Source organism: Periophthalmus magnuspinnatus, chromosome 2 (assembly GCF_009829125.3).
Source record: "Periophthalmus magnuspinnatus isolate fPerMag1 chromosome 2, fPerMag1.2.pri, whole genome shotgun sequence".
Lineage (NCBI taxonomy): Eukaryota > Metazoa > Chordata > Actinopteri > Gobiiformes > Gobiidae > Periophthalmus > Periophthalmus magnuspinnatus.
Genome location: NC_047127.1, coordinates 15432222 through 15459140, shown reverse-complemented (window position 1 = coordinate 15459140; position 26919 = coordinate 15432222). Strand labels below are relative to the sequence as shown.

General features: G+C 41.0%; 1 protein-coding gene across 2 annotated transcripts; it reads right to left on the bottom strand.

The window, feature by feature from the left end:
• Positions 1–4280: 4280 nt before the first annotated feature.
• Positions 4281–26454, bottom strand: LOC117381091 (prolactin receptor-like). 2 transcript variants are annotated; one of them, XM_055226516.1, is made up of 9 exons: positions 26098–26454; positions 13703–13800; positions 10247–10385; positions 9941–10110; positions 7498–7676; positions 7164–7317; positions 6602–6689; positions 6451–6520; positions 4281–5368 (listed from the first exon to the last, which is right to left on the bottom strand). In XM_055226516.1, the coding sequence occupies exons 2-9, from the start codon at positions 13791–13793 to the stop codon at positions 4748–4750; spliced, it is 1512 nt and encodes a 503-aa protein (XP_055082491.1). In that variant the 5' UTR covers positions 13794–13800; positions 26098–26454; the 3' UTR covers positions 4281–4747. The 2 variants fall into 2 exon arrangements, with proteins under 2 accessions (XP_055082491.1, XP_033833833.2); XM_033977942.2 differs by having other exon boundaries at positions 26156–26454.
• Between the last annotated feature and the right edge of the window lie 465 nt (positions 26455–26919).

Sequence of the window (26919 nt, the reverse complement as noted above, 5' to 3'; positions counted from 1 at the left end):
AAACCTGTTGCTAATACTAGTGAGAGTGACCTCGGAGAAAGCGCCTTGTCTGTTATTAATGCTCAGATCTTGATTTAAATAGTAAAATAAAAACACCTGGATCATGTAGAGCGGGTTGATACGTTTAAGACCAAAATGATGAGTCTGACAGCAGCAGTTTCAGAGAGCAGGGCCACAGCTTTTCAATGTAAAGCGAATTGGAGCCAGAGTCGATGGAGCCGAAATGCGTCCATGATCACTTCCTATTTGGAACACGGTGGCTAGCAGGTTAGCTATGTCAATTTTATAAATCGATATACAGTCTATGGTAAGATCCCTTGGAGACACAGGGAGGGCATCTGACACACGGAGAGCGTCTGTAATAAATATTACAGATCACTCTGTATTTGGAGCAAAAATCATGTCAATGTCTGGAGTGGTTTTGAGAGACTTGTTGTCGGCACAGTTTATCTGCACAAAGCTATTTATACAACCACTACAGACATGAGACGAGAGACCGCATACAGGACTAAACCAGGACTAAACCAGGACTAAAGCAGGACTGAACCAGGACTAAACCACGACTGAACCAGGACTTAACCGGGACTAAACCAGGACTAAACCAGAACTAAACCAGGACTGAACCAGGACTACACCAGGACTGAACCAGGACTAAACCAGAACTAAACCAGGACTGAACCAGGACTGAACCAGGACTGAACCAGGACTAAACCAGAACTAAATCAGGACTGAATCAGGACTGAACCAGGACTAAAGCAGGACTAAACCAGGACTAAACCAGGACTAAGATAGGACTAAACCAGGACTAAAACAGGATTAAACCAGGACTAGACCAGGACTAAACCAGGACTGAACCAGGACTTAACCAGGACTAAAGCAGGACTAAACCAGGATTAAACCAGAACTAAACCAGGACTGAACCAGGTATAAAGCAGGACTAACCCAGGACTAAACCAAGACTAAACTAGGACTAAACCAGGTCTAAAGCAGGACTAATTCAGGACTCAAACAAGCCTAAACTAGGACTAAACTAGGACTAAACCAGGATTAAACCAGAACTAAACCAGGACTGAACCAGTTCTAAAGCAGAACTAACCCAGGACTAAACCAGGTCTAAACTAGGACTAAACTAAGACTAAAACAGGCCTAAAACAGGACTAAACCAGGACTAAACCAGGATTAAACCAGAACTAAACCAGGACTGAACCAGTTCTAAAGCAGGACTAACCCAGGACTAAAACAAGATTAAACCAGGACTAAACTAGGGCTAAATCAGGACTAAAACAGGGCTAAGGTAGGATTAAAGCAGAACTAAACCAGGAATGAACCAGGACTGAACCAGTAAGATTAAACCAGAAACCAGGCCTAAGATGTGACTAAACCAGGACTCCAGAGACCAGACTGGGGTGGTTTTGTCTTTCCTCTTTTATTGCATGAGAGAAGAATCAAAGTGCTTCAGTTAAACAGAAGGTGACACAAATTCACCACAAAAACAAAACAAAAAAAACAGTTTGAAAAATGAGAAAAAGGCACAAAAGGCACAAAACAACAATTATTCACACACAAAATTCCAAAGATACATCTCAAAATCAAGCAGATCATTTCAGAATTCTCTTTTTTTTTGGCAGTATTATTTTGGGTTTTAATTTTAATTGTAAAAATGGCTCTATGCTTCTACAAATGGTTCTAGTTTGCCAATATAAAATTTTAAATCATTTTTAATATTTTTCTTTTTTTTTTTTTTTTTTTTTTTGATGGTAAAGGCTAATCAAAGACACATTAAAATATCTATATCACATTAAATGTCTTATTTAGTTTATATCATATTTTTTTGGTCATTTGAATAAAAGAATAGGTTTGGTTTGTAATTTTTGTCAAATATATAGTTCATATATTTGTGCAAAAATTATCCTTGAATTTTGGATTGAATCTGGAGCATACTTCCTGTATTTTAAAACGTTTTCTCAACTTTTCTTTACAAACTGCCACTTGACTCATTTAAAACTTTGATAAATATTTTACACAGGTCCTATTCACCAAACCAAGTCAGAGTTAGAAAAACACAAAACCTGCCATTTGCACTTTCCATATTATTAAAATACTTCAAATAATACTCATTTAATACAACCAGCCCATACCAGGAACTGACGATTTTTATAATAAGGTCTAATTAGACACTATCAAAGCTAATTGTGTGAACTTGAATGAAATCTGGAGAAGGCAAAACCACAAAGACCAAAGAAACAGTGCTGCTCTGTCCCAAACTCTTTTTTGTGAAATGCTGCTCTGCTGGGGGTTAAATGTGTCGCTAATGCTAATAATCAGACCGAGGCAGGAGTAGGTGGGAGCATGGGGCCCGGAGACGAAACTGGGCTTTACAAGAAACTGGGCTAAGTCTGGACTGGACCAAGACTAGACTATATCTGAATTTTAAACCAATTTGGTAATGGCAATTGTCCTGATCGTATGGGAGTCTACGGCTTATTTAGACCGGTTTTAGTTTTGTTGTAGTCCTCAGATCTCATTAAGTCCTGTCTTTCCGTGCAATATGGTTTAGTCCTGGTTTAGTCCTGGTTTAGTCCTGGTTTAGTCCTGGTTTAGTCCTGGTTTAGTCCTGGTTTAGTCCTGGTTTAGTCCTGGTTTAGTCCTGAATTAGTCCTGGTTTAGTCTTGGTTTAATCTTATTTTAGTCCTGATTTAGTCCAGGTTTAGACCTGATTCAGTCCTGGTTTCCATTGCTCCAACCTGTTACTCAAACAACATATTTACCATTGCCTACTATTAGGATTAAAGTTGCACAGTGTAACTTTTCTGTTGGAGGGTCACCGGATTGTCTCTATGGTGCTGTTGTTTTGCCTGACATGTTCCACACTACGGCATTAAGCTTGTCTATCTCCTGTGACAGGAAGAATGCATGTTTTTCAAGGTATATATAAGGTTAATGCTAAACTGTGGAACATTCAAGGCAAAGCAACATCTCCATGGAGACGGGCAGTACCCACTTCTAGAAAAGTGAAGTGGCATTTGAACAGAATTTGTATCAATATTAAGACAAAACAACCATAAAATATACAAAATATAACGGGTTCTTTCAAAATAAAAGCAGTGGTTTGACATGTTGAATCCTGAGTTATTTAATCAGATGGAGATGTTCAGTTTTGTCCATAGTCAAACAAATATACAGAATGTGTTGAAAATATACATTTGGTCCAAGAAAAGTGAGGTAATAGACTTTAAACAGAAGTGGTTGTATCATTGTCCTTCATATTTTTTGCGATACAACGTTCAGTGAATCCAACAAAAATACTTTTCAAAATAAATATCCCCTTGGATGTGTTTGGTCCACACTTTCGTTTTTCCTTCAAAGTAAAAGCACAGTTTATGGAGAGGCAAAGTCAGGCCATTTATAATATATTTTGAATCGAAGTAAACAACTAAACAGTTTTTTAAATCCTAAATGAAAAGCAATAGTGAAAAGTACTTGGACATTTGTTAAAGCTGCACTAAGTAACTTTCCTAGAGGAGAGTCTGCCACATGCATAGACTGGAAGTGAGCATGAGCGCAAAGTGATTCCTTCGACTTCTGGCTCCAATTCACTTTCTACTGTCCTATCTCTCTCTGTAACTGCTGCTGTCAGACTCGTCATTTTGGTCTTAAAATGTTCGTATTAACCCGCTCTACATGATCCTATTCTGTCCCAAATCAAGACAAATAACAGACAAATCACGTGCCTGCATTCCCCGAAGTTATTCCTGCTGGCATTAGCAACAAGTTTGATTGACAGTGTTGCTAGGCGCCTGCTCTCTGCCAAACCAGCGGTGCGAGGGGGATTTCCAAATATGCCCCCTGGTTGCAGATGAGCTTCATCTGACTGGAGCCAAACTCTATGGGTGACGCCACACTCACTCAGTCCACTTCTTTATACAATCTATGGCCACATCGTGTTGCTTTTCCTGGAATGTTCCCTAATATGGCATTAAACTTCTCTATCTCCTTGGAGAAAAGAAGGTGATACACTAAGTCAAGTTACAGGTCAGGACTGTGGAGAGGAGACACCGCTTAATAACAACAATAACAATAAGAATGAAGATTGTAACTTAAGACAAGCGTAATGCCATACTATGGAACATTTCAGGCAAAGTAATAACATCTCTATGGAGACTAGAGGGTGTCAGAGCTCCATGCGAGAAAAGTGACATAGTGCAGCTTTAACCAACTTGTAATTTTCTAAGAAATGTATTTACTTGTCAAATTGGTGATTTTTTTTTTTTTTTTTTTTTACTTGCTACTTCAGAATGGTACAGGTCTGATTTTTCCTCTGGTTCACTCGTTCACAAATACATTAAACAAACAAGCAGTGACCTCTTACAAGAACTTCTCTGAATATATAATCTTAAGGAGTTTATATTAAAGTATATGCAAGTTTAACACTGATCTTTCATTATAGAAGCTTCCAATGTCCATTTCCCAAACATGAAACATAAACATTTGTCAAGTCCAGTGTTTTAAGTCTGTTTAAAGGCGCCCAACATGATTCTTTTCACATAGATTTGAGCAAAATGTGTCTCGTCTCAGTACAGATATATTGTAAGGTAAGTGAGGAATAAGTTTGGACCACTGCAAACAGGTTAAAATGAGCTAGTTCTGTTTTTTTGTGTTTTTAAGATGGTAAAAATCAGGTACAGTGCCTTTAAGTGAGGGACGTGGTATTTGAAAAGGTCATAGTTCATATTCAAAATGTAAAACTTTATTGAACATTTGAAACAGGCTTGACTTCCTGGTTCTCTTCCTTATTATTCTTCTCTCCGCCATCTTGGAATTTCCTGGCTTCAAACTCTTCTTTTTGCTTCATTTTCTCATCCCAGTTTGGAAAAGCGTCACAATACGATGGTGGCAAACATGGAACAAGATGCACTTCCCCGGTATCATGCATCAGCTGGACGCACGTGTAAAAATCCGGCACGGAATTTGACTGAACTTGATTCTTATCCAAAGTTTGAACGATTTCGGGAACGCTGGGCTGCCCCATGACACTGTACTCCGAACCAGGAACAGCTAAGACAAAATCCGGTTGAACTGTTGGCAAAATTGAACTGAAACCTTGCGTGGGATTGGTGACATAAGATCCCAGATTGGTTGGCGAGACAGTGCTGGGAATGATGAGTGCATCTTTCTCTCTTTCGTGAGGGTCTTGGAAGTTGTTTGTTCCAATTTGGTGGTTGGTGTTGTTTTCGGTTGGAGGAGGAGAGGTGAGGAACGAATCGTCAGCGCTCACCTGATCCCAAATATCGTCGGCGTAGCTGTAACTCGGAGGACTGTAACCGTGGAAAGATGAAAAGTGGCGGTTTATTTCCTCCAAGTTTCCTTTCTGTAGGAGAGAGATATATTACATGAGGTATTTCAATATTTGATGATGTCATAAATTAACCATAAACCAGGCCAACACATCTGCAAATCTGACAGTTAAACCTCAAATTCCACCAGAGTTCCAACCTGTCTCCAGCTCAACATTTCCTGGGGGTTTGATGCCAACGGTAGACACTGCTCTGTCTGAGGTTTTGTTAGACTTTAATCCGAGTCTTATTTTAACACAAAGATCTGACTTAGCTGGAACTACAACAGGTGAGCAAATTTGTGCCGGTAAACATGTCTCTCACACATAAAATTTCAGATACATGTAGAACAGTGTGATATCACTGCAAAATTTCAATATGGATTCTACAATGTGAACTGAACCTAGAAGGAAAGGTGTGTCGGAAAAACTTAAGAGAACTTCAGACATTTCAGTCTATTTCAAACCTGGTTCACCCAAAGGAGAAAACCCCGAGCCATAAACAAAGTAATGTGGTCTACTCCATTCAGTGTAGTGAAGAGTACAGTGAGTGTTACACTGGAGAAACTAAACAACTGCTCCATGAGAGAATGTACCAACACCGTCTCGAGAGCTCCTCTTAACCCCAGTCCAGAGCCACTAACCACTCCTTTGAAGATAGTGAGGTACAGATCTGAGCCAGAGAAAAGAAATGGTTTGAGAGGAGAGTTAAAGTTGCTATTTTTGTTAGGAAAGACAATCCTTCCCTAAACAGAAATGGGGATCTGAGACATAATCTCTCCCCTATCTACAACTCCATCCTCAGACCCAAAGCAAACAAATGAAACAAAGAGAACAATAGGATGAGCCAGTAGGGCCATTAAAGGTTGAATGGAGGCCATTAAGACTGAAACTTGAGACAATAGCCGTTTACAGTTTTAGTGTATAGCTCCTCCCTTCAGACAGATATAAAGCAGTGTCCACCAGCAATCTGACGAGAACTGAAGAAGCGGGCTTGGATGAGGAGCAAAACGTCTTCACTCCTACAACATTTTGTCCAGTTTTAACAGATTTAACTTCGGCTTTTACTATTCTACAATGTGTCATGTGAACACAGTTTAACCCATGTGTGTACGTACCTTAAGAAGCAGGGGGTCGATTCCAATGATCCTGGGTTTAGGAATAGGAGGCAGGAAGTAGTCTTTTATTCTGAAAGAGACCGGAAATGGTTTGTAAGAAAAAATACTATGTAAAAAACAAAATACTGCAAAACTTGTTTTGGTCACAGACCTTTTGCTTTGCTGAATCAGGCCTAGAATGAAGCCGATCAGAAACACCACACTTACTCCAGTCACCAGCACCAGCACCAGCAGCTTACCTTCAAAGTAAAAGACAAAATATTAATCTTACAGACTTAAACCTTCAAAATAAAACTCTAAATGTTCATCTACACCTTCAAAATAAAAGACTAAATATTAATCTTACACCAAATAAAACACTGAATATTAATCTTACTAATCACCTTCAAAAAACAAAAAACAAAAAAACAAAATCATTGTGTGACACTTTCAAACTAACACACAAATGAATCTTTTTACACCTTCAGAATAGGACACATGAATTCATGAGAAACAGTCCTTGGTCCAGTCCTGCTTTAGTTGAATTCTAAAGCTGATTGAACCCCTGGTCCCATCCTGATTCAGTCCTGGTTTGGTCCTAGTTTGGTCCTGGTTTAGTCCTGCTTTAGTCCTAGTTCTGTCCTGCTTCAGTTCTTTGCTAGTGCTGATTTAGTTCTGGTCCAGTCTTGGTTCAGTCCTGGTCTAGTTCTGGTTCAGTCCTGGTTCAGTCTCACCTGTGGGGGGTCTTGCTGGTATACTCATGTACAGAGGCAGACTCCATTGGCTCCAGCGTCCATAATTATGAGAGCGACATCGAACCTGCACCACGTACTCTCCAACAGGAAGACCCAACAATTCCACATGAGGCTCACGCAGAGGGCCTTTCACCTGAAAACAACATACACAACATGTGTAGGCCTGGTTTAGTCCTGGGTCCAGTCCTGGTCCAGTCCTGGTCCAGTCCTGGTCTAGTCCTGGTCTAGTCCTGGTCTAGTCCTGGTCTAGTCCTGGTCTAGTCCTGGTCTAGTCCTGGTCTAGTCCTGGTCTAGTCCTGGTCTAGTCCTGTACCTTCCAGTTGGTTGGCTCATTGACTCTTCTGTACTGTAGTTCATGTATTAGTGTAATCCAGCCGTACTGCAGGTCACTGGGTTGGGGGTAGGCCCAAGAGAGGAGGGTGTTATGCCCCGTCTCGTCTCCTCCAGCGTCGTAGAGATCATAGGTCAAGTTCACCGGTGCCTCCATCTCCACTGAAAATAAACAAAAAATCCTGTATGTATTCTGTGCTCTTACTGTTTTAATAAAGATACTCCAATCACAACAGACTGTGTGCTGCCAGAGCCTCAACCTGCAGACAGAGACACATCCAGGTTTATGGACAGGCCTCATGTGAAAGAACCTCCAGAATTCACTCACTGAGCTGCACAGGCTGCACTAGCACTGATTCATGATTGTCTGCAGGTGCTGGGGTTTAGTGACCATTCAGATGAGAGAGAGGCATTTTAGGTTTAAACCAACTGGATCATCTTGAACCTAAACAAAAAATTATAACATAAACTTGACCACGATGTGTAATGTTTCTGTAGTCAAGAATAAATCTAACTCTGTTCTGATTTGAACATGTTGAGCTCGTATCTGGGGACACACACATTAAGTTCTTTCCTTTAAATGTCATCATTAAATGCATCCTCAGGCAACCTCCCCCTATTTCTCTCCTCTCCTCTCCCTCCTTTTTCTTCTTCTCTCTTCCCCTCCCTCCCTCTCCTCTCCTTTCTCTTCTTCTCTTTTCCTCTCCTTCCCTCTTTCCTCTATCTCCTCTCCTCCCCTTCTCCCTCTCCTCTCCCTTCCTCCCTCTTCTTTTTTTGTTTTATTAATTTATTTGATGGGGACGATGTGCAAAAAAAGCATTAAAGATGCTTTACACCAGATTATAGCTGAAGCTAGTTTCCATCTGTAATCCCTGAACAGGTGAGAAATACAATATAAAATGTAAGAAATATAATCAATACACACTCACACACTACAAATGACAAATTATTGCTGATTCTCTAATAATAATTTCTTAACATTGAATGAAAGGTTTTTCTTGTCAGAGGAAAGTTTCAGACTTTGTGTCCCTCCCTCTCCCTCCTTCCTGCTCTGCTCTCCCTCCTCTCTTCTCCCTTCCTCCTTCCCTCCCTCTCCCTCTCCCTTGTCTCCCTCCCTCTCTTAAACCACATGGCCATATCACAAAGGATTTATCAGAGACGTGATGATGAAAAGAATCCGGTGTGTGCCATTTGAGAGGTCTGCCGAGCATGTGTGGCTGGGGTCACGTGCACGAGCCTGGGAGCACGCACGTGGAGCTGGGGCCAAGTGCACAAAGAGCTGCTCAGTCCTGGGTTAGACCTGGTTCAGTCCTGTTTAGTTCTGGTTTAGTCTTGGTTTAGACCTTGTTTAATCTTGCTTCAGTTCTGGTTTAGACCTAAATTAGTCCTGGTTTAGTCCTTGTTTAGTTCTGGTTTAGTTCTGGGTTGGACCTGGTTTAGTTTTGGTCCAGCAGTGGTTTAGTCTTGGTTCAGTCATGGTTTAGTCCTGGTTTAGTCCTGGATTAGTCCTGGATTAGATTTGGTTTAGTAGTCTTGGTTTAATCTTGGTTTAAACCACACAAAAGATACTTGTCCATAATTTAATATCCATTTTGTGTCTCTGGAAATGTCATGTCTGTGTAATATCAGAGATAGTGATCCTGGACCCTCGTGCACACTCCCAGGCCCATGCATGTGATCGTGGACCTCATGCACAAGTGTAAAAGGGAAAGATTAGGATTAAATAGGTTGTCCTCTCAAAACCTGGTTTAGTCTTGGTTCAGTCCTGTATAATACCTAGTTTAGTCTAGGTTTAATTCTGGTTCAATTCTGGTTTAGACCCATCTTAAACCTGGTTTGGATCTGGTCTAGTCCTGCTTTAGTCCTGATCTAGTCCTGGTTTAGTACTGGTCTAGTCCTGGTCTAGTCCTGGTCTAGTCCTGGTCTAGTCCTGGCCTAGTCCTGGTCTAGTCCTGGTCTAGTCCTGGTCTAGTCCTGGTCTAGTCCTGGTCTAGTCTTGGTTTAGCCCTGGTCCTAAGTCTGCAGCTGTGTAAAGTGATCATTTTTTGTCGAAAGGCGAGACAAATGTGTCCAAATAATTTTTAGGTTTTGAAGAAAAACACAGAAAACCACTTAGCAGCTCTCTGCAAATCCAGCCAGATGCAATCCCGTCCTCCTGTATTCCTGTTATTTTGCTACTTTGTCTCTAAATCAAAATATGTACATATTCCGAGGTCACTGACAGAGTTATTAAGTGCCCGTCCTCTGCCAAACCAGCGGTGCATTACCTTTAACATCCTCGCTCCCAATTGGCTCTTTGGTTGCTAAGATACTCGCTGTCAAAATTTTGCTAGCCTCTTCATTTGGCTGGGGCTGAATGCTATGGGTGACATCACACTCACTGACTAAATCAGCACTAACCCAGGCTTATCCGGACTTGGACTCACCGATATCAGCCACGTCGAGGCAGCGCTGAGGGGAGGTGTAGTTGCCGACGGACGTCACCGCGGTAACGGTCATGCAGTAGAATTTCCAAATGTTTGTGTGAAAACGGTCAAAATGGCAGCTGTGAGGTCCAGAGCTCACGTAGTCAGGACACTCCAAAACTGGACCTTTACTGTGAAGAGAGACCAGGGTTAGACCAGGACTAGACCAGGATTAGACCAGGACTAGACCACGAGTAGAACAGGACTAGACCAGGATTAGATTAGTAGCAGTAGTAAAAGCAGCAGTAGCAGTAGTAGTATACATACTCTTTCTTGTATGTTAGTACATAGTGCATTCCCTCAGTGTCAGACACGTTGTCCAGTGGATGCCAGTAACAGCTGAAGTCCTCCATGTTCCTGGACCTGCAGTAGTAGATGAGCGGCCGCGCAGACGCCGACACATCGTCTGGAACAGGAACACATACAGAAATATTACATCTAATCTGCAGCATAAAGTAAAGAGCAGGGGGCGTGTCCGGGGGGTAGGGGAAACACGGATTTTCAGAGCAATGGCGTCATGAAGCAGACAATCATTACTCAAACATGCATCACTGTGAGTACAACTCTGAGAGGGGAAACAACTTATAACATGGTTCAAACTTACTGACTAAATAAACCAGAACTGATTTAGCGGCTGACTAAACCAGGTCTAAACCAGGTCTAAACCAGGTCTAAACCAGGTCTAAACCAGGTCTAAACCAGGTCTAAACCAGGTCTAAACCAGGTCTAATCCAGGTCTAATCCAGGTCTAATCCAGGTCGAAACCAGGTCGAAACCAGGTCGAAACTAGGTCGAAACCAGGTCGAAACCAAGACTAAACCAGAACCTAAATCAGAACCAAAATCACAACTAAACCAGGACTGAACCAGGACTAAACCAGGTCGAAACCAGGTCGAAACCAAGTCTAAACCAGGTCGAAACCAGGTCAAAACCAGGTCGAAACCAGGTCGAAACCAGGTCGAAACCAGGTCGAAACCAGGCCAAACCAAGGAATAAACCAAGAACCAATAAACCAGAACCAAAATCAGAACCAAAATCAGAACCAAAATCAGGACTAAACCAGGACTAAACCAGGACTAAACCAGGACTAAACCAGGACTAAACCAGGACTAAACCAGGACTGAACCAGGCTTAATGCTAGTAGCAGCAGCAGAGGTGATGTCAATATAACAGTGGGGTGTCTACATGGTTCATAAAAGTATTGATCAATGTCGTAATTCCAGAAATAAACTCTATGGATTGTACATTGTCTCAGTGGTTAACGCTTCTGCCCAGCAATAGTCTCCAGTTCAATCCAGTTGTGAGGACGTTTTCAACCAGAACCTCTCCCTGATCTTTACTTTCTAAAAAATGTGAAAAACAGAACTAGTTTCTTTTCAATAGTTTGCAGTGGTCCAAAGCTACCATATGCATTCTGACTGAGCATCCTAATTATTCATTAGTAGCATTTATTAATTAATTATTCAATTATTGTGTGTAGGCAGCACGGTGGCTGAGTGGCCTCACTCATGCCTCACAGCAAGAGGGTTTGGTTCGATCCCCGGGTCTCCCAGGCCTTTCTGTGTGGAGTTTTGCATGTTTCTCCCCGTGTCTGGATGGGTTTCCTCCGGGTACTCCGGTTTCCCCCATCAACCAAAACATGAACGCCCTTTGAGACAACTGTTGTTGTGATTTTGGGCGTTACAAAAATAAAATGAATTGAATTGAATTCACCATGGAGCACTTTTCACAACACAGCAGAGATTTGCCATCGCTGTAATTCTAACAACAACTAGCATGCTAAAGCTGAGACAACAGTTTTCTAATATAAATTGAAGATGTCTGTGTAATCCCTCAGTCGTCCAGGTCTGATCCACTGTAAAAGCCGAAGTTAAATCTGTCAACTGAACAAAAAGTTGTAGGAGTGAAGACGTTTCGCTGCTTATTCAAGCCGCTTCTTCAGTTCTGGTCAGATTACTGCTGGACACATCCTTATATCTGTCTGAAGGGAGGAGCTAACTATACTGAAACTGAAAACAGCCTTAATGGCCTCCATTCAACCTTTAATGGCCCTACTGGCTCGCTCTATTGTTTTCTTTGGGTCTGATGACATAATTATAAATTGGGGACAGGTGATGAGAGTCAGTGGTGCCGGAAGCACCCCCGTGCTCACTTCTACTTGAAATGCGGCGACTAGCAGGTTAGCTATGTCCATCTATATATACAGTCTATGGATTAGAGTAGTTTATACAATATACTGAGTACTGAGTACTGAGACCAGACCCATTTTGCTCAAATACAGGGAAAAACGTCAGGTACACCACTTTATAGTCATTTTAGCTCAGTTGTTGACTATAATAGAAAATGAATATCCACAGGTGTCATAGATTATAATACCAGACCAAGGCATCATGTTTGTGTCCATTGTGGCTGGAACCTGTTGTTTGTGATGGAGCTGCTCTAATCTTCCACTTCAGAAAAAAAAAAACAAAACACCAGTGATATGACACCAGAGAAAAGAGCAGTCTGCTTTCAGGGTTGTCAAAAGTATTGAAACTCAGATACTAACTGATACTAAAATTAGTATCAAAACACGATACTTATTATCATTACTATAGGTATCGATACTAAAAAAGTCCCATTCACAGGACAGAAATGAACCTTTCCAGAATAGATTTAGAATTATACTTATTCTGACACAGCCCAAGATCAGACACATAGACTTACTGGTTCAGTCCCAGTCCCTCCCAGCTCCTGTTTGCTCCTCTAAACCTTCAAATTTGTCCAGACAGTGAAGAATGTGACTCATAAAAAACCTTTGTCTGATCCTGAGTTTATCAAATATGACAGAGGAAATTACACAGATGGCAATCATACCAGGACTAAACCAGGACTAACTCAGGACTAACTCAGGACTAACTCAGGACTAACTCAGGACTAACTCAGGACTAACTCAGGACTAACTCAGGACTAACTCAGGACTAACTCAGGACTAACTCAGGACTAACTCAGGACTAACTCAGGACTAAACCAAGACAAAACATTGACTATAAGTACTGAACCAGGACTTGTCGGACAAGTATACTGTTTGTGATTACGGTACATATGCAGTATATTAGTGTTTCTCAAAGTGTGGCCCTCTGCAGCTCGAATATTTGTTTTATTTGGAGTCTTGAGAATCTCTCTTGTTCAGCTCCAGCTGAAGCGTTCACATGTGATAGGACACAGGGCAGTACTGTGGTTTGTGCAGAGACCGACGCCAAAAGACCCAAAACAAATATGATGACACTTCAGCTGATTTCAGAGGAAACACAGACTTTTAGAAACGCGTGCAGAGGAAGCACTGTGTGCTTTTGTGGAGGGGATCGTGTCTGTGCTTTTCTCTCAAAAGGATTTAACCAAAGTTTGATTTTTCAGCTTGTTCCGCTGTTGTGATGCTTCAACCAATCAGACTGGAATATTTGTTTGCAGTCCTTTGAGTTCTAGTCTGGACGAATGTTTTTACAGCAATATTTCTCAGCAGTACACAGACCCTAGTCTTATATCATATAGTACTCATATACACACAACCATCTCGTCCTTGGATATGTCTAATCAATAAAAATACAAATGTAAGACAAAAGCAGGACACATCTGGAGGAAAGGGTTTTAAAGCAGAAGAAACACAAGGATATTGCAGGAGGAATGGGAGGGCATCTGACACACAGGGACAGAGAATGATGGGAAGGCATCTGATACACTCACCGTTAAAGCGAGCCTGTCTCTTTGTCTCGTCCCAGGTCACAGTTCGGCTGGCGTGTACGGGAGACATGATGAGGACCAGGACCCACAACATGGCCACCCTGAAACAGCACAAATACTTCAGTCTCTTTGGTCTCAGGACTAAACCAGGACTAAACCAGGACTAAAGCAGGACTAAACCAGGACTAAAGCAGTCCAGGACTAAACCAGTCCAGGACTAAACCAGTCCAGGACTAAACCAGTCCAGGACTAAACCAGTCCAGGACTAAAGCAGGGCTAAACTCTGTCTGTTTTATCCTCTGGTTCTGTGAGATGTTTGTTTTGGTCCAGTCTCTGTCATGAGACCATCACATGGGATAGCGCTCTTTTTTCATCTCTCTATCCCTCCTCTTTCCTCCCTCCTTAACATCTCCCTCTCTTCTCTTTCTTCTCTAGTTAATGAACATTTTTAAAAAACAGCAATGCAGACAATCAAAAAACAAAACAAAACAAGTGATATTTGGGAAAACAGTGAACAGAGGTTTCCACAATAGACACATGTTTCTAAAATGCTAAGTAACTAGTTAAAGGCACTGTGGAACTTTCCAGGAGGTGGGTCCAATAACCTATCTTGCATTTATTTAACTACAGGCCTTTAATTGCTCACAAAGGCCTTCAAAAAGAGCATTTTTATTGTGAGTGGGCTCGCCTCTCCACAGATCTGACACATAACTTTGCCTAATGGTTCCACCTGCTGATTGACATGGAGATAAGTTTAATGCCATACTGTGGAAGATTCCACAGAAAGCAATAACATCTCCATAGAAACAAGCAAGAGGCATACCCTCTTGCACAAATGTTACACAGTGCAACTTTAAGTACAATTGTGGAAGATGGGTTATCCTTTCAGAATATCAACTTTAGTCCAGTTTAGCCCAGTTTAGCCCAGTTTCTCAGAAGCCCAGGGCCACCAGGACCAGGTCAGACCAGGATGCAGGTCTTTAAAGGGGTCACAGGGAAATGTCCGGTCCAGTCCTGCATGTGCTCAGTAGAGACGGTCGGACGCTAATCTGATTAATTTATAATAGGATTAACAACAAGAAGCCAACGCAGCAACATCTACAAGCATGCCAACAACATGCAGGTTACCATGGAAACAAGTATGTACAGGTGAAGTGTCAGGTGAAGTGTCCTTATCCTTACACACATACACACAAACACACGCACACACACACACACATATACATACACACATGCACGCACACCCCCCACACACCCCCCCCCCCCCACACACACACACCCGCACAAATACACACGCACAAACACACCCCCACATACACGCACACACACACATACACACACACAAACATACACACACACAAACATACACAGTGAGTTTTTTCCACAGAATTTGATAAAAGTGTTTATCTCTAGACTTTCCCTATCACTGTCTGTCACAGCTATAGTCTGCAAACAGTTGCTATAGTAGTAGTAGTAGTAGTAGCAGTGGTAGTAGTAATACTAGCAGTAGCATCTGTAGCAGTAGTAGCAGTATTAGCAGTAGTAGAATTAAAACTAGAGGCACTGTTGTATTTTTAATAGCTGTATTATTATTAGTATTAGTAGTACCATTAGTAGTAGCAAAAATAATTATTAGAAGTAGTAGCATAGTAGTCATGTTGTAGGTGCTGGTAGTAGTAGTAGTAGCAGTAGTAGAAGCAGCAGCACTAGTAGTAATAGTAGTAGCAGCAATCGTAACAGCAGCAGTAGCAGTAGTAGTAGTAGTAATAATAATAATAGTAGCAGCAGTAGTATTAGTAGCAGTAATGATAGGAACAATAGTAGTAGCAGTAGTAGTAGCTAAAGAATTTTTTAAAAGTACTAGATTTTTTTTTGGACAAACTTTGCAGTTGTTACATTTTAATAATACGATTCTGCTCAAAGTTCACATTTTAAACACGTCCAGAAGAACAGACAAAAAGACTTAATGTGAACATGATGGTACAGATCTGAACTACAGGGTCAGCAGCTTTTAAGCACAATAAAACAGGAGATTTTGTTGCTTGTGGAGGAAATGATGGGATTTCAAAGATGGCGGTGTTTGTGATGTGCTAATTGCCTCTATTCAAATTGTGATTTTAATTAAGATAAATATTGCCACCGTAAAACATATTTCTGGTCATTATATCTAGAGTGAGAATATGTTCCTTATGTAAGCCTGAGACATGGGAAAGTGATTGTCTCGGTGGAGCTTAAAGAGGCTTAGTCCAGAGTGCACAGAAAATGAACAGAAAAACCATGACACAGAAATAATCCAGGTTTGATCTCTGAGGATTTAAACATTTGTGTTCAGAATAAAAGGCTCGTCCGGGTCAAACGTATCAAACGTACTGTGTTTCAAAGGTTAAAAACTACATGTAAACATGTGGTAAACATTTGAAATACAAATCTGACCCTCCGCTCTCAACTCATACAAAAGCATGGTCGAGAAGTGTCTTGCTCAAAAACACAACAAAAGTATGCTCTTATTTAGTCCTGGTCTTGTGAATACTTCCTGCTCATTCACGGATAGTCGTGTTTTAGTCCCGTTTTAATTCTGGTTTTACAGATCTACTCCTTCAGACCTTGTTTAGACCTATTTTTCTACTTTTTTAGTCCTGGTTTAGTCCTTGGATAGTCCTCTTTTTGATTTTTTGTCCTGGTCGAGTTCTGGTCGAGGCCTGGTCGAGGCCTGGTCGAGTCCTGGTCGAGTCCTGGTCGAGTCCTGGTCGAGTCCTGGTCGAGTCCTGGTGTAGACCTGCTTTGACTCCACTCTTTGTTGTATTTATGGTAGGGCTCAGCTGATGAGAGTGACCCGTCTTCAGGCGAGAGACATGACGGGGACAAAATGTCCGCCAGCGTATCATGTGTTTTTCTGCGTAAAACTGGGTGAACAAGGACACAAGAACAGGACTGAACCGGGAATAAAAATGAACTAAACCAGGACTGAATCAGGACCAAACCAGGTCTAAGCCAGGACTAACCCAGGTCTAAAACTGCACTAAACCAGAACTAAAACTGGACTAAACCAGGACTGAACCAGGTCTAAACCAGGTCTAAACCAGGACTAAACCAGAGCTGAACCAGCACTGAACCAGGTCTAAACTAGGACTAAACACGGGCTGAACCAGGACTGAAGGTCTATACCAGGTTAAGTGGACTTGAACCAATCCTTTTACAATTCCACTTTAGTCCTGGTTCAGTCCAGTTGTGTTTTTGTTTTTTGTTTTTATCCTGGTTTGGTCCTGTTTTCGATCTGGTTCACACACAAAAAAACAGAAAAAAAAAAAAAACGTGAACAGGATTCATGAAGCAAGTGTGAATGTTTTTGATGAAGGAATTAAAAAAAATGTCCTGATATGTCCCCTTTAAATCCTCTTAAAATTACGATCTTGTGTTAAAATCAAAGCTTGTATAAAGTCAATGTCCATTTAAGTCATTAAACTCTCATTAGCGCTGATAGCATTCCGCTAACGTTCAAATCTTTATCTGTTTTTTTTTTTTTTTTACAGTATTTGTGTAACGTGTTTGGATTGTAAAACAGCAAGTGTCAAGCTGATCTTTAGTTTTATCAGGCACATGTGGCAGAGTCCTCGTCGCACAGTGTTCATAAAAAACGATAAAGAAACGTGAGACTCTGATTAGACGAGTTATGACATCACCAATAGGAGGTTACATAAGACGCATCTATAAAGGATTCTACGAAAGACTTTTACTGGTAATAAAATACAAGACTAAACAAAGACTGAACTGAGAACTAAACCAGGACTAAACCAGGACTGAATCAGGACTGAATCAGGACTGAATCAGGGCTAGACTAAGAAATAACCCAGGACTTATCCAGGACTAAACTGAGAACTAAAACAGAGCTAAACCAGGGTTAAACCAAGACTAAACCTGGACTAAACTGAGAACTAATCCAGGACTAAACCAAGACTAAACTGAGAACTAAACCAGGACTGAACAAGGACTGAATAAGGACTTAACCAGGGCTTAACCAGGACTAAACCAGGGATAAACCAGGACTAAACTGAGAACTAAACCAGGACTTAACCAGGATTAAACCAGGGCTAAACCAGGACTAAACCAGGGCTAAACCAGGATTTAACCAGGACTACACCATGGCTAAACCAGGACTAAACTAAGAACTAAACCACAGCTTAACTGGAGGACTAAATGAGGACTAAACTGGAGGACTAAACCAGGACTAAAACACTAACATTAACCCTATAGATCTAATCACCAGGGCAAACTATACAAAACCAGGACTAAAACTGGGACTAAATCAAGAAGTAAACTCAAGACTATTCAAATACAAAAAAAATTAAAAAAAAAAAATCTTTACATCAAGTTTGGATGGACCTGTCTGAAGAAGTTTTTAAATATGGCCATCACATTTCTAGCAAAGCCACAGTTGCCCTGGGTCAGACTGATGGAAACGAGGCTGCCCATCAGTTTAATACCCCGGGTTACATAGTTTCTTAAAAAGTGCCAAAACTAGATGTAAATTTCCAGGTGAAGGATCTAATCACCATGTACTTGCTATGGAGATGCCATAACTTGGACAGGAATGCTCCACAGTATGATATTAAACTAGCAGAGTTATAGGTCAGATCTGTGGAAAGGCGACCCCGCTCACAGTAATAATTCATGTTTTTAAGTCTAAGTTTAAGTTGAATCTTTGTGAATGAATAAATGCAAGACAGTTAAGGTTTATACCACACTGTGGAACATTCCAGGCAAAGCAACAGCATCTCCATGGAGACAAGAATGTAAGGACCCTCCAGCACAAACATTTTTTTTTCTACTTTAGATACTAGTTTTAATATTGTCTATTATCTAGGTATTGATATTTTTTACAACTCTACTCAAGATTTACAGATATGACACATGTGGAGGTAACGCCATAACGGTTACCTAGCAACCATAATGTAAACAAGAATCATGTCTGTTCATTAACATGCACTGTCCCAATCAAATAAATAAATAAATAGCCTAAATAAATCAAATTAAACTAATAAAAATAAATAACACCTTTATTTGGTTTAATGAAATTGTCTCTGTTTTTTAAATGGAGTTTTCTGTGTTGATGACAGAAGCAAAGGGATTCTGTTTTACACATCAGCTTACTTTCTGTATTATTGCACTTTTCTTTTGAACTTTTCAACACAAACTGTCACTTAACAGAAGTAAAACTATGATAAATATTTAGCACAGGTCATGTTCACTAAACCAAGTCAGAATTACAAACATAGAAACCTCATCTCTTCTCACTATGGCTCTAATCCTCTCGTATATTGTTTCTGATACAGTGAAATGTCACCGTGGCTTTTCCGAAAGGTCCATCTGATAAACTCCATCTGGCATTACATCACTCTCATCTCGCCTCTGATTGGACGTCAAAGCCTCTTTTCCACGGGCACGGTTTTCTTGGGGCCGCCTTAAAGCGCACTGGCACTGTGAGACGCGGCTAAAGCTAAAGCTAGTGTTAACACTACTTATGTTGTATCGTCAGCTTATTCTGTTTTTATTTCATTTCTCTGTACCTCTACGCCTCGTTTATCCTCTCTTTATGTAATGCAGTGTGTTTGGCTCATGTTAGCATGTTATGCACTAGAAATATAACATTTTCGATCTTTCCACTATTTCTGTGCATCGATAAACAGGAAGCAGCTGTTGCATTCGTGGTTTGTTTTGCGATGCAGATCGGCTCAACATATAAAGTTGCTATAACTGGAAATACACCATCAAATCAGCATTTAGTGAGACATTATTTTCTGTTTAAATCTGCTTTTTCCCATCTTGTGTGTGCGTTAACTCTCGCTCAGTCATCTCCTTTCTTACCTAGCCACGCCCTAGCTAAAGCGGTCCGTGCCGTTCTGGCCCTCTCTGGGAGCTAGTACCCTCCAGGGTCAGAGGAGACACAGCGGAAACGAGGCTTTAGTCACCATGACGACCAGCCCAAGCAGCAACAGTCAATCAGAATGTATCAATGTGATGGATTGATAAATGTGTCTATGACCTCACGCCGCAAGGACGATGTCTGATCACCCACCGAGACCAGGCCGGAGCTGTCAATGACCATTTCATATACGCCAGTGAGTCTAATGAGTCTGAACAAGTCCTGGTCTAATATTGGTCTAGTCCATGTCTAGTCCTGGTTTAGTCCTGGTTTAGTCCTGGTTTAGTCCTGGTTTAGTCCTGGTTTAGTCCTGGTTTAGTCCTGGTTTAGTCCTGGTTTAGTCCTGTTCTAATATTGGTCTAGCCATGTCAAGTCCTGTTCTCGTCCTGTTCTAGTCCTGGTCTAGCTCCAGTCTAAGTCTTTATTTATAGTCCAAACTACTACTGCTACTGCTACTTTCGACTTCAAGCTACTAACTAAACTAAAAAGTTGTTCTATTTTTGGATGGTCAAATGTCCTCAAAATGGTGCCTATAAGAGAAAAAAGTAATGTGACTGAACTAATTACTTCAACAACAGCAGTAAATAAACTCCAATCGAGGACTCTAACCAGATCTAAACCCGGATTATAGCTGAACTAGACAAAGGTGCGGTTGTGAGTTTTCTCTGAAAGTCCTGTTTCTTAGAAAACAGCTCGAAACCAGGACTGTAACTGGACTAACCCAGGACCAAACTAGGACTGTAATCAGACTATATCAGGACTAACCACGATTAAACTACTGTAACTGGAATAAACCAAGACTAAATAAGTACTATGACTGGACTAAACCAGGACTATGTGGGGAAGCTGGGCTGAAGTGGTTGAAGTAGGAGACAGACTCAAAAAAGTCCCATTTGACAAGATTTATTTGCAGCGTTGTGGGACACCGTGAACAAAAAATAATACATATTTTAAAAAAATATTAACTCTGCTCAACATAACAAAGCAACAGAACTTAAACAACTAAGGAGAAAATCCACATGTACCCTGGCTACACTTATGTCTCTCGAATGTCTAATTAGCCCTGCTTAAATACCCTCCTGCACAGGAAGCACCTCCCCCTGGTATACACCATATCCTTCACAGGTGCTATGGGTATAACATTAGCTATATCTCATTAAAACCATCTCTCAGGGCCCAAGTCCCTTAACTAAATAGTGTTCAACCAAATAAACTATAAACACTTAAAACATTGATATAAAATACATAAGACACTGACACTAAGAAATAAACAAACTTAAACGACTTCTCCCCTCCACATGGTCTGGCCCATGACCACACCCAAGCCTATAAAAATGGCCGACATTGGGCATGCCCCTCTTTGTCTGGACCAAAGCCGTATCTCAATTTGCCAAAATGGCCTTTGAATCACCATTCGAAGTGTGCGTCGAAGGACAGTTACGAAATTTCCGGCGCGACAAGGGCTGTCCCATTTCAATGCACCCTACTGAATGCGGCCGACAAACCTGCCCTGCCCTTTTCACCGTTTCCATGGAGATCGGGCGTAACCGAAGCGTGCATCCATGCACACTTCTCGCACTGCTATATCCCATCATGCACCGCGACTACGCAAAAAAAAGAGAAGAAAATGGAGTTCGCTGCGCAATACACGTTCAAATGTTCATACTGGTTTACCTCATCTACAACAGTGCGACATGAAACTGTTAAATCTGAATAAAGATATGTACAGTGTGTTTGATGATTAAAAAGGAGGGGAGTTACATGGAATAAAGGAATGTGCAGTTATTGCTAGACAATAAGAAGACATTATTATCATTAGAAATTATTATTGCAATAAGAAGAATGTAAGAAAGTTTGTTTCTATTGTCTATCTTTGTAAGCGTCAAAGACCAAGAGACTGAAACATAAAGTCCGAAGGTTTAATGAGTTCCACACAGGTAATGCGAACAATGAAGCAACGGACTCTCAGGAAAGGATAGAAGAGAGTCCTGAGATGTGCACAAAATCTTCATGAGTTCCGTACATTCCATAGGTCTGCACCCCCTGGTGGGCACGTGTCATTTACCTTCGTGTTAGTAAATCAAGATACTAGTTTGATGTAGCGCTGCACTGTTAGAAAATACTTTACAATAATAAGATTTAAAGAACTGGAACGGCATAGAAGGGAAACAGTGCCCTCTACTGTTATTAAAGTGGTGTAGCCACTGGCCAAAATACCGAATCGTTAAACTGCAATATCGCACTTTATGTACAACTAATCAGTGTTCTCTGGTTTATAGACTATGAATGTCAAAATTATACTGTTACCTCTGTCTCTGTTATTACGTTTTCACAAGGTATATTTTGTTAAAGCTATGAAGTAGCTACAGTTGAGAAAAAAAAAATCACCTTGAACGTTATATTTGCCTATTGATATTCAATCTAAAAAAATAAATAAAAAGAAACGGCTGTGACAACGACATCTTGACTTTTCTTCTATTAAATAATAAATAATTTAAAATAACGTATGTAATGTACGTATCGTACGCTCAAAAACAGAGGTGGAAGCGCGGTCCGTGGTGTAGGCCTGTCCCATTTCAGCAACACTGAGGACGGCAGATTCTCGTCTGGAACCTTCAAACTTTGAAGAGTACTTCGAAGGGCGCCTTCAAAAGGTGCATTTGGCGAATTGAGGCACGGCCCATGTGGAGATTCAGGTAAGTGGATTGTGGTATCGAACTGAATTAATTAACTGAACAAAATAATTGAATTAACTACATTCAACCAAATAAAATATCTAAATTAACTAACTTAATTAAGTGTGTGTGGTGATTAAACTAACTGAAAAACTAAACAAAACAAACCTGGGATAGTTCTATTAAGTTTTGTATTGGAAAATTATTGAAAATGAACATACGTGTGAACAAAAATGGTAATATTAAAAAGGGACAAAGGCCCACTTTGTCACAGACTAAACCAGGACTAAACAAGGACTAAACCAGGACTAAACCAGGACTGGAACTGCACTAAACCAGGACTGTAACTGGACTAAACCAGGACTAAACTAGGACTAAACCAGGACTAAACCAGGACTGTAAATGGAATAAACCAGGACTGAATCAGGACTAAACCAGGACTAAACCAGGACTGTAAATGGAAAAAACAGGACTAAATCAGTACTTAAACCAGGACTAAACCAGGACTGTAAATGGAATAAACCAGGACTAAATCGGGACTATAACTGGACTAAACTAGGACCAGCCCAGTACTAAAACAGGACTAAACAACTATATCAGGGCTTAACCAGATCTTTACCAGAACTAAAGCAGGACTATATCAGGACCAAACCAGGCCTATATCTGGACTACTTCACTTACTTGAATATAACTGGGCAAGGACTGAACGATTTGCTTCAGTCCTGGTCTGGTCCTTGTTCAGTCCTGGTTTTCCAACGGCATCTACAAGACTACAAAATCTACTAGGGATGAACATTTTTTGTCATTTTACTGACAAATATTGTGATTGCTATGTATGTTTTAATAAGAAGATCCTGTTCAAAGTTCACACTTTAAACACACAAACTGAAAAAATGACAAAGTAACACAAAAATGACATTTCAGAACATGTTTGTACAGATCCAAACTACACAATAAGCACAATAAGACAGAAGATTTTGTCATTTGTGGCGGAAGCTAGCTGCCTTTGCTAACTGCGCCCATTCAAATATCAGTTTTAGTTCTATTGTGATTAACTTGCAGCCAGCTCTGCCCTGGGGTTTAGTTTAAATACCATCTTATAAACAATATATGCAGTATTCTTTGAGGCATGTGCAGGTGAACTCATAACTGAACAGATTATACATTAAGAACATATGACCTGGAACATGTCTCCTTAGAGGAACTGACCTTTGGCCTTTGAGAGAGGCCCTGATAACTCATCTACCAATTACACACTGAACTACACAAGGGTCAAGTGTTATTGGCAGGAATAATAAATACATTACCGGTAAGTAACAAGTAATAGTAGTACTAGTATTAGTAGCAATAGCAAGTATGAGTAGTTAAGTAAGAGTAGCATCAATTTGTAGTAATATAGTAGTCTTTGTTTTGGTGGTTTAGTTCTGTTTTGGTCCTGGTTTAGTCTTGGTCCTGTTTTGGTCTTAGTTTAGTCTGTCATTAACACTGGTTTAGTCCTGATTTGGTCCTGGTCAAGTCATGGTCTAGTCTTGGTTTAGTCCATGGTTAAGTCCATTTTAATGGTGGCTTGGTCATGGTCTAGTCCATGTCTAGTCCTGGTCTAATCCTGGTCTAACTCTGGTCTAGTCCTGGTCTAGTCCTGGTTGAATCCTGGACTAACTCTGCTCTAGACTTGGTATAATCCTGGTCTAGTCCTGGTTTTGTCTGGGTATAATCCAGGTGAAGCTTTGGTCATGGTTTAGTCCATCAGTGTTAATCTAGTCTTGGTTTTGTCCTGGTTTAGTCCTGGTCTAGTCTTGGTTTTGAAGACCCCATGGAGACACAGGGACATTTCGTTCCCAAAGGGGACACTACATCACCTATAGAACTGCATTACGAGTGATTTCTTGCATAACTGTTTTTACTCTATTTCCGTTAACCAAAGTGTGAAGGCCTGACACAGAGTGAGAAAACACAGCCTCGGGACAGAGCTCAAAATTCCCACATGTGAACTCACCAAGAGGCCGATCGATGGTGACTTCACTGACCAAACACTCAATAACCACACCACCACTGACACAACAGTACAGATAAATCAGGCAGGAGTTATTTGTATGGAACAGACTGAAAAAGCACAAACTATCAGTGGTGGAAGAATACATAATTTTGTTCATCTCTTAATAAACATACTACAATCGCAACTGGTGATAAATGGTTTAGTCCTGGTTTAGTCTTAGTTTAGTCCAGTTTAGTCCTTATTACTGCTTGAAGTCATTACAGTTTAGGTGTGGCCCCATCTGATGTGGTCTCTTATCTCACGGTGACATGGACAAAAAAAGCATTAAAAACCCAGAAAAAGAAATAAATCATTCGAGAAACATTACATTCAAAGTCCCAGACAGAGAGGAGCCAGGATTATCTGCTCTCAAATGAAATTAAACTGAAGACATGCTTCATTATGGACCAATACAAACCTAAGTAAGTATCCAAGTCCTGTTCATGCAGCGTGGAGAACACTCAAGTCTGATTGGCTGAGAAGTTAACAGTTTAGATTATGTAAACAGGAAGTACAGTGAGTATATTGGTTTACATGTGTTTTTGCAGTGTGACAACTTACTCCCACTTTTAGCCCTGGTTTAGTCCTGCTTTAGACCTGGTTTAGGCCTAGTTTCGTCCTGGTTTCGTCCTGGTTTCGTCCTGGTTTCGTCCTGGTTTCGTCCTGGTTTCGTCCTGGTTTCGTCCTGGTTTCGTCCTGGTTTCGTCCTGGTTTAGCCCTGGTTTAGCCCTGGTTTAGCCCTGGTTTAGTGTTCGTTTAGCCCTGGTTTAGTCTTGGTTTAGTCCTGGTTAAGCCCTGGTTTAGTCCTGGTTTAGTTCTGTTTTAATTCAGATTTAGTCCTTAGTTAGTCAAACATTTGCAATTTAAAGGCAGTGGAGATGTTGTTGCTTTGCCTGTAATGTTCCACAGTACGACATTACACTTATCTCCATGGAGACAAGCATGTTCTACAACCAGGATAAGTTACAGGTCAGATCTGTGGAAGCAATCCTGCTCACAACAATAATGCGTGTTTTTGTGTGTGTGTTTTTGAAGAAATAAAAATGTGTAATTGTAAAAATGTGAGTCACCATGTTGTGGATCATCTCCATGGAGACAAGCAAATGGCATTAGAAAATTGACATAGTGCACAATTAATTGGTTTCTAAATTGATTTGATAAGTCTAGTCCTGGTTTAGTTTTCTTTTAGTTCAAGTCCTGTTTTTTGTCCTGGTTTAGTTGTAAGATTAGTTATCTTTAGTTTTAAATTCAATTTCAAATGAACCAATCCTGACTGCTCCTGAACACACTCTTACACAACAGTTACCCCCAATCATTAAAGTCTAATCTAATTCATCAAAATACCAAAAAATCATCAAAATTCCCAAAACTGCCTGATTACACAAGTCTAAAAATACACTTCTGTCCAAATTGATCCAACGTGGTTCCTTTTTACGCACAGTAACTATTTAATTGGCAACGTCGTGTCCATAAATGCGCTTGGGTACATCACACAAATCAACACAAGTCAAATCAAAGAAAGCCAACTATTTCGTATTTAAATAAGTCTACAATGTATACAGCCCAAACAGAGTCATATTTTGACTAGTCTTTCCAAACTTGACTTTTGCGCACGTAAACCAATGAGATCCTAATTTAAATACATAACCTGCAAGTTCACGTACTGTCTCATTACCAGATCAAGTTAAAACGTGAAGTAAAAATGCAATAAAAACAAGTTAATTCTAGTATTTAGTTTTACTTTGGAAACAACCCGCGCGCTTCTAACCTGTACAGGAGCAGATTGCCGGCGCAGGAGCAGATTGCCGGCGCTGAATCCGATTTACCTCGACTCTATCCCGCTTGTGAAGCTGTCTGTCGCGGCTTAAACCACGATAAATAATTCCTCGAAAGCCCGGAGCCCCAGAAGAACCGTGCACGCCCCGAACCGGAGCTTGTACCGGGGTTTGGAGCGTGCTGTAACCGAGGAAATACAGCGATAGCGCGCGTAAATGTGAGGAGAGACTCGGGGACAGACTTGGGAGCTGTCGTGGTGCGCTATGACGGAGAGTGGAGATTGAAAGCAGCTTTGCCCCCATCTGATCCTGTCATGGGCTAAACAGCTGAGCGTGCACCGCGAGGAGACACCGACAGGGGCGCTACCAGCTCAGACACAGCCCAGGGCACATTGCAGAACAAATGTAGCTGGAGACAAGTGAAAACTCTATGGGCACTGCCAGATTTGCAGATGTGTTGACCCAGTTTATGGTTATTATCTGTGTAATTACTGGGCCGATCCAAATCTGCACAAACATGTTCTGAAATGTGGTTGTCAGTTCATATTTCAGTCTTTTTGTCATGAGTAATGTGGGACCAAACACCTAAACTCCGCCCACAACAACTGGGCGAGGTCTGGGGGACTGAAGGGGAGAGTGGGGGGAGGAGGGGGGTTGGAAGACTAATGGGGAACTAAAGGGGAGAGTGAAGGGGAGAAGAAGGGCGGGGTCTGGGGGGGCTAAAGGGGAAAGTGAGGGGGAAGGGGCGAGGTCTGGGGGACTAAAGGGGAATGTGAGGGGGGAGGAAGAGGGGCGGGGTTTGGGGGACTAAAGGG